Below are 12,240 nucleotides of genomic sequence, written 5' to 3' on the forward strand. Positions count from 1 at the left end.
GTACTATGCATTTATACCGTGCGGTTTAAGCGAATTAATCGTTTCTCTCGCAAAATATATGTTTTTAAAATGACATTAGACTATCGACGCTCGCTGATGACAACTCTTTCGTTTTCCTTTATTTACGTTCGTCATGCATTTACAAATCGTTTGTAATCGCTCTCATAATGGCGTCTCACGCATTCATTCGTACACAGTGTTAATTTTCACGTCACAATATGTAAAAGGAGATCGTTAAGTAAGCTTCAATTTTTATTTCACAAAGAAGAATCTTGGAAATGATACAGATGACAGTTTACATAGTGGCGTAAGTTTTCGAGAGAAAAATGTTAAACTCGTAGTCGTAAATTTTCCGGAAACTGTTCGAACGAGAAGAAAACGGACTCCCTTGAAACACTCGGCGTAGCTCGGTATTCCGTTTGCTAGTTCGAATATTAGCGTTCGCTTATGTAAATACAGGAGCAAGCCAAACACGTGTTACGACGAAATTGGAAGAAATAAAGAAGCTTCGTATTCAAATACAAGCCGGCGTGGAATCGATTTGCTGAAGGAGGGTCTTTGAAATTCAACGAAAACGTGTATATCTATTAGCAAAATAAACTTACTCGGATTCCCATTAGTCAGTCCGCGAAATTAATAGCCTCGAATAAGTAATTGTAAATACGGAAGAAAACATGCAACGAGAGGGACAAATGTAATGTTAGAATAATTTGGAGCTTTCATGGCTTGAAAATATACAGGTACAACTTTTTCTAATCTCAGATGCAAATTGTAAACTTTTACATTAAAAGAAATGTTTTATGGGCGTTGCAATTCATTTTTTTGCAGTTTAAATGACACCTTGAGAGCGATTATGATAGACACGACTATGATACCCGTACGGAACATTAATATTTTTATCGTTATTTTAAAAATCCACTATTTTCATTTAAGAATATATCAGCTATCGAATGATAGAAAATTATTTTCAGATGAGTGAGGCGTAAGATATACCGTGTAAATTATGTCTATCGAAATTTTATACAATATTACAGTGTTGGATGATATAAAGATTAATTTACCAAAATTAAAAAATATATATAAGCCTAATAGTAAACCGCGTATAAAACCGCAATTATTCTATCAACTTTTGACAACACTTTTGAAACACATTCTACTACTCCCTTTTCTACACTATTTCCTCGGTGAAGAAAAATTCGTATAAGTAGAAAAGGTTTTTCTCTCTCTTATCACACTCTTTGAAACATCTGTTATACATCGGACAATCGCTCATCCTTTCAGTCTGACTTTCTTTCGTCTTTGTTTTTCTTTGTATAACCTTCTTCCTGCTATTAAAGCTACGTACAACTTACATTCTCTTACAACTAAGGTTTTCTAAAACTATGATACTACAATATGCCATTTCAATTAATTTAGAAAAATTTGAATAACAAACTACAATATTAGTATGTAGTGTTGTATAATCTGAAGTTTATAAATTCATTTGAGAACTATTTCAATAGATCAATTAAAATGTTCGATTACATAATGTTTTCGTGATAGTGTAATAATAAAATAATATAAATTGCTCAAATCTAGTAACAATGATTCTTTAAATTATTATAGATTACTTATACAATATCCAGATATGGCCTCGAACTCTGAAAGCATAATTCGAATTGGCGAGAAATGAAACAATTTAAGATCTGCATACCACATAGCAAAGACTTTCAATCATATCGATATCTCCCAAAAATCACCTCCCACGATCATCTATGATCTATGATCATCACAAGTGCTAATTAATTATCTCCACTAAATACAAGAACAAGCGAGATCGTAACAATTAACAAACATTGAATCATTTAATTGATAAACAATTAACATTTGGAGGGATGGAAAATGCAACGGCCACTGGCAATTAAACGATATTGACGATCGTTTAATGCAGTATCGCATCTCGTCGAGGAAACGCGGATTGCGCATCGATAATTATAACATCGCTGACAATCGGTACGAGCGAATGTTATACCGTGGAACAATGGAATTGTCAATAGACGGAACGGCGGGTCTCGCGGTTAGGCGATCGGTTGTCCACATAATAGCATGTCAGTCGGAATCGTATCGAGAATGATCGTTGGCTTTTGTGTTGTTTTAAGAAATTAATGATCCCTGGTCAGTGAGACGCGAGCTCACACCATATTCGCGACAAAATACACAATTTCTTCTTAAAGATGTATTACGATGTTATGTTATCAACCCTTTTCAGATACTCTTGGTAAAAATACTCTCATAAATCACGGTTACAGCGTAAAATTAATAATTACAGTTTACTCTATGTTAGAATTCATTATAAAGAATGAAACTAAACCTTGGCTTGAAGCGATGGCTTCTTGGATGTTATTGCTACTATGAACAGTTGGTGGAACCATTCCATTCCACTCTTCTTATACAGAATATTCACTGACCGTTTGTTGGAATATCGATATAAGAATCTGAAGAAATATAGCCCTTATAAGGCAACAAAATTTTATTATCCAAGAACAGATTGTATTGTATTATATTTGTTTAAATTTCAACATATAGAATATTTACAAACACATTTGTTTGATTCCTTTAACGAGAATGATTTATTGTCCTGCATGAGAGTAATTGTAAATAAAATTTTAAAAGCAATTGAGGATGAATTTATCTAATACCATTAGTGTAATATAATAAGTGTGTAAAACATTATAAGACGTGGAAGAAATTGTTAAAAGATCGAGAATATCCCACCAAAAGCGTCTGGTTACTGCAAGCATCGGATGAACCTTGAAGTCAATGGTTTCGAGAACCAAATACACATAATCTAACGCTTATATTTCATTTGTTTCAATCGCATATCTTCTTTCGCAAAGTTTTTTTCAAACGTTAAATATTAAGCAAATCGGTATGCACGATTCGCTGTGATGTGTGCGTGATAGTGGTCAGAAAATCTGTTGTTACATTTCTGATTTGATTGTCATCAAATGTATTTTTCTTCATTAAAGTCTAACAAGCGTAAAAAGAATCGGTTTATCTGTTAGCGCGAAAACCTGAATACAATAACAATGGTAATAATAATTAGAGGTGGAAATGTAGTTATTGCCCGCGTATTTTTCTCGGCGTGCAAACAGTAACCAATTTAAATTAAATGGAACAGCTCGTACACCGAGCGTTCGAATTAATACGTCAAACAGTTCTGATATGTTCGTTACGAAATTTCCAGGGTACACTATTCTGGCTGGTCCATCCTCAAAAATCCGGTATTAAATTACTTTGATTAATTATCTCGCACGTAACGGAGTTCTAAATTGGACCGCTGGCTCTCTCACGGTTCAGCAAGAGGGAAACTCGTGCGAAGTATCGAATACGATACTATAAATTTCGGACCATTAAATTTGATCGTCTATACGTAACATAATTATTCGAATTCGTTACGTAGAAATGAATAAAATTACAGATTTCTATATTCACCATTTAGAATATAATTTTCGTTCTTCTATACGTTGTTATTCTCTTATGTATACAGAGGGTGTTTGAAAAAAAAAATCATTCAATATTCATATGGTATATAGAACATATTGTATTGATTAAAAAAGCCTTAGTACACATATTTCGAAAGATGAACCGTATGTGAGATATATACATTTTTGTTTGCTAGCATTATGATTAACACGTTGAATGCCATGGGGGTCCGATCAGTGATCGACCTGCTAATTCTAAGAAATTACTAATTGATTGCAGTAAGATTGATGGTTAAGCAATACATAGGCAATACATAGTTCGAGAGTTCGTACAATAACAGCCTTTTTAGGCTGTTCGCATTAGTCTCGAAAACACCTCCAACGCCGTGGCTCATTCGAACATTTTGGGCAAGACCCCAGAAGGGAGGCACATGGCCCTTGTACACTCTGTTATCTGATATTTCTTACATAGTATTAGAAGAAATGCATAATTAGAATAGATTATTGCTTATAAATTTTTCAAAACTACCACTGTTGTTACTACATATAAAAATAATTTTATTTTTGCACAAAATATACACCTACTGTGTGGGCCTATCGCATAATAGAAAAATCATGTTGGCGCCACGGGCAATGAATATAAAATTAACGTAACGTTCAACGTGTTAACTTAATTGCTTCCATCGCATACGATGCTTACTTCTTCCTAATGAAGAAATGGTTGATACGCGTTTTATGTATGGCTGTGCTAATTAATGAAAGTGCTTTAGCTGCAGAACGTCTTTACATGGAAAAGTTTTCTAATTGAAGAGTTCTCTCGTACTCAACTAAAATAAATCATAATATGTCAGGAAACAAAAAAATGTATACCTCAGAAATGGTTTACCTTTGCACCTATGTTTACCATGGCTTTCTTCACTCGATTCAATGCGTTCTATATTTCATCTAAATATTTAATGGTTTTTTTCAAATATCCTGAAAACGCTTTGCGATTTTATTATTTCATAAAGAGGCGAAAATTTTTGCTCGCTAAAGAACGCGAATTTAACCCAATTTCCAATGTCTATGTTACATTAAACGCGTAGAACGTTTAACCCGCATCTTTTCACAGGAGTTGCAGAGGAGACTGGACCAGACCCTGGGCAAACCAGGCAGCTACCTAGCAGGAATCGACCGAGCAGGCAACGTCAAGCCCATGACTATAGGCGCTCGTTTATACAGGGTCGAGCAGCAGGTGAGTTGCCTTTTTTCATCCTTCATCGAGCGGTTTGTAAAGGCTGAACAAAGTCGACGTATCTTTTTTACACTTTTTACATCTTTCAAGTGTGTAAAATATTTCTACGGAAATTGATTTTTTCAAACTTCTTCAACTTTTCTCAAACTACTGAAATTATGCAAATTCTCGATCACACGACATACCTTAAACAAGGTGATCAATTATTCTTAGATGTATGTACAGACTCATTAGCGGTCAATTAATTAGGATCACTAATTATTTCTAACATCTTTCATGTTTTTCTTTTTTTCTTCTAATACGATCGGGGGACTCGAATAAAATTTAATTGTCAATTTTAATACACACGTATGCATATATATTATTAATTTATGCTATTGCAAATGCGAGACAAATTATTGATTTTTTAGTGATGGGTATTTATTGTGAGAGCGATTTACAAATTCATGAAAGTATTTAGGACATTAATGTCTTTACGAAGCAATATAGTAGAAAACCAGAAAGTAATTAAATCGATAGCATTAGAAACCTTCAACTATTTACATTTTTATTCGTATTGGTTATTCAAATAAATTTGCTCTCCAAGGAATCCTACTTTAACAGATTTCTTCGATACTACTCCTCCTTACCACACAACGTGTAACCCAATTTAAAATCAATTCCATCTAAAGCCACCTTCCACGTTAAAAGCAGAGGGAACAAAGGGAGCCCATTAGAAACATCCATCCATCATATTCGTCTTAACAAACACCATATTACTCCACATTGATCCTCCCCTCTTGATTCCACACACTGTAGATTCGGAAGGCGGAAAAAACAGCGCAGAGATTTCCCCGTGTACAGTTCAGGTGAGCGAGAGGATCGATTCTTATATGGAAACTGTTTCTGTCCGCAGTTGTCCTTGATGGACAAGAAATTGGACCAGCTGGTCTACGTGCTGAACGCGGTGGCGCAAAAGCAACAGATACCCCTGAGGAGTATAGAGGACGACGTCTAATAGAAGATCGCTAGCGAGTCGTTGCCATCTGTTCCACGAATAACGTCGACCACTTGGATTTTCTCGAGCGTCACCCTAATCACCTCGAATGCGACGCGCCCTTTCGATCGTCGCGTCCCTGATTGGGGTGGCTCGCGGTGGGACGCGTCCTCGGAAACGGGGTGAAAATGCCGCTCAAAGGGAACTGCGGACCACTTTTATCCGCAGGTGTTCTTCTTCGTTTCTGCTTTTGGCTCTCGTCGATCGAACGGTGGTGGAAAAGGTGACGGTTCGTGGGTGGTGAAGGGGATGAAAGCGGATGGATCGATGACAGTGAAGGTTTAAGGCGGATTTCGAGGGACGATCTTCGACATACGCGACGGAAGGTTAGAATACGCGGAAAGATATTGATTGAGTGTCCGTTGGATGAAGATTGATCGATTGCGAGAACGGGATACTATGGTTCAAATGGACGAAGGGGTCATTGGAGATTTAATTGATGTTTGAGAGTATATGCAGACCGGATCCTTTTTTCTCTCCGAAGCAATGTCTGCGAGGAGTTTCGGAAAGGGTGTCTCGAGTGAAAAGAAGGTTTCTAACGAGATTGAATAAATTGGACTAGTTTTGAAAATTTGATGAATTCGTTCACAAAGAAGAAGCGAATAGAAGAATCGCGTTCCAAAAAGTTATATTGTTTAGATGGTAAAATTGACGGCAATGGCGCGTGCTAGAAAAATTGGAAAGATAATATCATTGAGAATTTAAAGCCTTTCGAATCCTTATCAAAAACCAGACCCTTTTGTAAAAATTGCAGATAAACTCTAAAACAAAAGAAATTTGAAAAAGAAAGAAAGGAACGACGACAAAGAAGATGTGAAGAGAAGATGAAAGATTAATCAGAGACGTACGTACACCTATTGCCTCGAATTCCAGTGCTTCGTGCGACACTAACAAGATTGCACTCGTAAACTATGAAGCGACACCACTGTACAGATCTACTTTCTAATAAACACTAGTTCGAACTCGTACAATTGTTACACGGGACGCCAAGAACCAAAGAGAACCGTCTCTATGCAACTGCAATTAATTAGAAAATCGAGAAACTTGCAAAACACCTTCGCAAAGACCAAGCAAAACGATTGAAGAATAAAACACGGAAGAATTTTGCTTTGGCCTTGTCCGCAACTCGAAACGAAGAAAAAACATGAAACGTCCGCGAAGTATCCCTTTTCCCTAACCGTGGGGGCGTATTTCACCGGAAAGAAGGTGGTCCAGTCTAGAAGGGATCTATCTGAACGCGAGTTGACGGGGGCAAAGCTCACCCGACGTAATTGAAAACGTGGTTGCTTAGATACCTTCGCTAGGTGGAAGAACCAGTGGTCTTCGGCTGGAGTAACCGCCACGCCATTACGGTCACGCTAAACGCACAGGAACGATTGTTCCCTTCGAACGGACGGTGATCAATCGTGTACGCGACGGAGGAAACGGCGACACTCGAGACGAACGAACGAAGATACGAGACGAACCGATTGGTTGATGCAGATCGCCGGATCGATCGCGGCTCCTCGATCATCGATCAACGTTTTTTTTTTTCGACTGTGTAATTGGGTTAGCCGTAGGTGAAGGATTCGCGTAGAGGCGCGTGTTTGGAGGAACGCGAGGTTGGTAAGAGGGCTGGTTAAAAGAAGAAAGTAGACGGAAGAAGAGCCGCACGAAACGCTCTTCGTTGGAGGAACGGATGCAAACGTATTGGGAACATCACTTGGGCCAACTAAGAATAATCGAGAGGAACAATAAGCAGAGAAAGAGAAACTTCCTAGAGGAGATACATCTCTATAGGCTTATATAAATATATTATACATGTTATATATATTATTACGTACAATTATATATATATACACGTACAACTTCTAGTCTCTGCTGGTAATAACGATCAATTATTAAGCTTTAACGTTAATCACGGACTTTGAACAATTTCTCGCCTACTTAATAAAGGAAATCATGGCGTAACGGCGTGTACGCGTGTGCACGGACAGTGTACATGCGTTGTACAAAAAAAAAAAGAGTACGCGGTGTCGAGTTCTATATTCTATGCGTACATAACTCGAAACGATCGTTTATCTTCTTTTTCTCTTTCTTTTTTCCCCCGCTGTTTTCTTCATTTCTAGCGTAAACGCGTAAATTCGACTGGAATACTTTAAGAACGTCGTAGATACGTACACGGTTTGAAAACGATCGAGACATCGTCTACGTTGTGGTGATCGCAGCGGCTCGATTTTTTTAAGATAGCCGCGCGAATCCTTGCTTGCTGCGAGTGTACCTTGTTTTTGCGTGTAGCGATTCGAACGGCGAATGGAACAATTATGTTCCAGATATGCAGAGCGTTCGTGACTTTTATCGACCATTACAAATCTTATCCACGTCGAAGAGTTTAAGTGTTCAAGTATTGCTATCCTATCGTTCAAACAATTCTTTGAAATTCACAGATGCGATATTACGTCAGCAAATTTAATAAAATTTGAAGTGGACAAGTTACTATAACTTCTAATCAAACAATATTTTTTAAATTTACTAATTACTGTATCTTCGTATGCATTCTGATAATTTATACAATATTTCTTGGAGCTTGTCCGCAGTCTTAAATATATTGAAAAATCGTAATTTTCTACATTGTTAATACTAATGCAAGTATTTAAAGAATTTTGCTGGTATACTTTAACTATTCATTTTTTTTTTTTTACTGTTACAAGTTGCGGACCAAATTTGATACACCTGTCGACGTATTCGTGCAACTTTAAACATATATTTGTATTACATCACGAACATTCTGCATATACACAATCGTTTGTACGGTCGATTTGCGTACCGCGAACGCAAAAAACCAAAGAACACTACGTGCAGACTCTGTCTCGACAATTCTGTCGTCTGTGCTCCGCTAGAATGAGCACGCGTTGGTAGCCATCCGATTGGTGAACGCATGTATGCAGGAATCATTGTGACACCGGATGTCCAACGTATCGAAAGTCGGTTATACCGTGACCATCGCTCCGCTGTTATTCTTTGCAAATGAGAATGTTTAAATTGTATGTTTAGATATTGCACTGCATACAATGCTGCATCGTGACATACAAATGGTCGTAGAAATAAAGGAGATACCAGAGAAAATGTTAATTATCGAACTAAGCAAATAATATTAATTTTACTTATTCATGAAGAAGAATTGAAAGTATTCTTTTTTTATTATTATAAAGGACTTGAGTCTGTTGTATTAGAAAGCTGTACAAATTCGAACCAACCTAAGTCCATCTTTCTGCAGAATCTAATTATATAACATTTTAGAAGGCAAAAAAGGGAACGACTAAGATGATATAAAGAAAAAGAAAAAAAAAGAATTCATTCACATTAGTCCAGCTCTCGGGTACAATATTAAGAACCAAATCATCGAGATGTTAATTATCAATTTACAGACATTAAGATCGTTTAATATCCAGTGTAAAAATGATTTCTGTACTCTTCAAAAAATTCATTCGTGGATGTCCCAAAAACAAATCAAAATATCGGTGTCGCGCAAGGCGACAGAGATATTTAAAAAGCCTGTACAGACGAGGACAGTGATGCTGGCGATACGGCTTCACTGATACGCGTATCGCGGCCGTCCAATTAGAAGCGGCTCTATCTTCACTATCGTCACGTTCCATTGGCCGGGCATTAGCGCGCGTTTTTTAACTATCAATTAACTAGCAAATCAAACAATAGCGCCGAGATCACTATCCTCCCGTACGCTGCGAGAAGAACCACCGAAGAAGAAGAAGAAGAAGAGAAAGAGAAACAGAGAATCGGATTCTATTCTGTATATGTATAAATACATTTATATTTTCTACGTAGGCTATCGGTTACGGCACGTAACGAACTGTAATGTTATCGACACCGTAAGATATATACGCGCGTAAATTCGTCTCTAATTTCTAAGCGATTCTGCGCGGGCGTATGCATGTGTGCGTGTTGTATACGGCAAAGAGGATTTCCCTTTCCACTTTTCGTTCTTCGTTCCCTTATTCGAGCACGAACAGACGCTGCATCAATAACTTATCGACACTCCCACGAACACACTCATGAATCGCCACGTCGCGAGTAATTTGAAAAATTATTTTCAAAGAACATCAACGATTTTTAACGCTGGAAAAAACCAAATTCGTACCTCGCTCTATTATATCTCTTGTACGTCCAACGCTGGAGTTACATTTCACCTGTAAATTTTCACTCGGAACTACACAAACTGATAATCATTAGATTACGTAAGGGTAGAACGAATAGTACAAAGCTACTACATTTCAATAATTCCCAACAAGTAAACTATTTATCTTAAATATAATAGTATGTATTTTCTAATTAGTCAAGATTTCTGTACAGCAAGCGAGATCTATCGACGTGTCCTAAAAAGCCTTGAAACATCGACCGATCTGAACGATCCATATTTCTCACACCCCTCCGACTATCTTCACGAATTGGCGCGTGTTTAAATATCGAAGAAGGACGAACGAATTTGTTTCATCACTCGAATCGTTAATCAAGCAGCCCACTCTTTGCTGTATGTCCTGGATTGCTCGTTTCCATTGGACGCACGTGAGCTCTCGGAAGTGCACGGACGTGTTTGCAAGGCGTCCTGTATCGACTACTCACCACCCTCGCGCTCCCGAGGGTTTCAATCGATCTCTGCGCGAGAAGGACCAGTCTCTTGTTAAATAGGATACTACGTTTACCGTCGGGCGAAATATTGCACTGAAACTATCTATCGTCTTAACTATGTTACCGTTAGGCTCGTAACGTAACGCAGCTCTGTAAATATATACAAACATAATATACATATACTATATTAAAAGTGTTACGTATAATATACATATCGAGATATGTATATATATGTATATTATATGTACAGTTAATTATATATAATAGCAAGTGTAGGAACGTAGAGACAGTTTGTTAAACGAAGCAAAACTACTTTTAAGGATACCTGTTAAATCGAGTAGACGTGTTACATTCCTTGTGTCTTTTGAAACCATTTGCGCTCGTCTATCGAAATGAACGTGATGATAGGATATTTTTTTCTATAGTCCTTGCTATTCGTAAATTTTATATAGTTACGTGAAATGTTTGGTTTAAAATTTAGTATTTGCATTTCTATTTTCATTTCAAATTTCTATGAATAATTATTGAAATACAATTTCTTAGAGTACCGAAGAGAAATATTTCTTCTACTGGTAAAAAGAAAACGAATCACGTAATTTGTTCCCTTGACAAGAATGTCAATTAATTTTGAAATAGCGAACAAAGAGGAAATAGATTTAGTTTTCGTTCGATCGAAACAAAATGGCGGCTGTCTGAATTTCTTTGATTTATGATGTGGCAAGTGTATGCTTTTTTTCTATGAAATAACAGATAAAGAACAATTGTTCTAAACTATTCCAAATATTTTTATTTTAATCGTTTCAAAGCAGACTTTATTTTTAGAAAATATTATCGAGCGTAAAGATTTCAAATCGATAGACAGAGACACTTTCTGTTCTCCTTCAGTCTCTCGTAGAATATATTGTTATACAGTTTCCGTTTTTATAATTAATTATTTTAAGGCGAACGCTCCGCCGAATTAAGACGAAGACATTCTAGTCATTCCATCGATCGCAAATTGTACCTTCGTTACCTGTACAGATCGAGGAACGATCGACGGAAACATCGAATATGTAATATATAATCAAGCATCAATCGAATTGCGTATCAGCTGTTGAGATGCAACATCTCCATCGATTGCTCTTTAATCTGTACGATTCTTCGTTATAACAATTCTTGTTAAGTAAATTATAGGTAATTTCATTTTTCTTTCTGCGACTACGTATACATAATTCGACTTACTAATTATCGATAGTAGTGGACGCTCGTTTCGTAGTATAGTGGAGCCTTCCATATCCGAACTAATTAGGGAACGTAATTTACGTATAACTGGAAGATTAATATTTGTGTGCTAAACGAATCGGTCAGTCGCAAGAATTTACATAACACTTAAATTTTATATTGTTGAATATATAAAAGTGTCCGACAATTTATGGATATTGTTGAATTTAGATAATAATAAAAGAAATTTGCACAAAATATTTCACAAAAACTACATCACTCGTTAAGATTAAGTTACTTAATTTACACTAATTTAATTATGAATTTGACAAAATACGAATATAACTGTAACAGATTTTCTGTACACGTAGATTTTTGTAAAATCAATATATTTATTTTCGAAAAATTTGCACGTAACATCGTTAGTTTTTCAAAAATACTATTTTTATCTATTACATGAATTGATATTCAATGAAGAATATTCAGGACCCATTTTCTCTGAAACTCAAGGATGCTACTGTATGTAGACTTTTGTGACTGACTGCTACATAGAATTCTAGTCACATGTTTACATATTACTGAGAGATATCATCTAACTCTACCTCTTTCAATGTTAATCAACGCATTGCTGGTCCAATGCACCTCAAAGCAAGTCACTTGTTGCGTATCCTCGAAACGTG

At 36.6% G+C, this 12,240-nt stretch overlaps 2 protein-coding genes across 3 annotated transcripts in view; one reads left to right on the forward strand and one right to left on the reverse strand.

Annotated features, from left to right (window-relative positions):
• LOC143422475 (potassium voltage-gated channel subfamily KQT member 1-like) overlaps positions 1–5,776 on the forward strand; it is a 75,698-nt gene extending 69,922 nt beyond the window's left edge. For both annotated transcript variants that reach the window (XM_076893140.1, XM_076893141.1), the window contains 2 exons: positions 4,576–4,698; positions 5,594–5,776. In XM_076893140.1, the coding sequence (XP_076749255.1) occupies positions 4,576–4,698; positions 5,594–5,695 (225 nt within the window). In that variant the 3' untranslated portion in view covers positions 5,696–5,776. The remainder of the gene's footprint in view (positions 1–4,575; positions 4,699–5,593) is intronic.
• Positions 1–12,240, reverse strand: part of LOC143422490 (regulator of microtubule dynamics protein 1) — a 297,728-nt gene that overhangs the window by 203,058 nt on the left and 82,430 nt on the right. The window lies entirely within an intron of this gene.

The sequence above is a fragment of the Xylocopa sonorina genome, chromosome 3 (assembly GCF_050948175.1).
Source record: "Xylocopa sonorina isolate GNS202 chromosome 3, iyXylSono1_principal, whole genome shotgun sequence".
Taxonomy (NCBI): domain Eukaryota; kingdom Metazoa; phylum Arthropoda; class Insecta; order Hymenoptera; family Apidae; genus Xylocopa; species Xylocopa sonorina.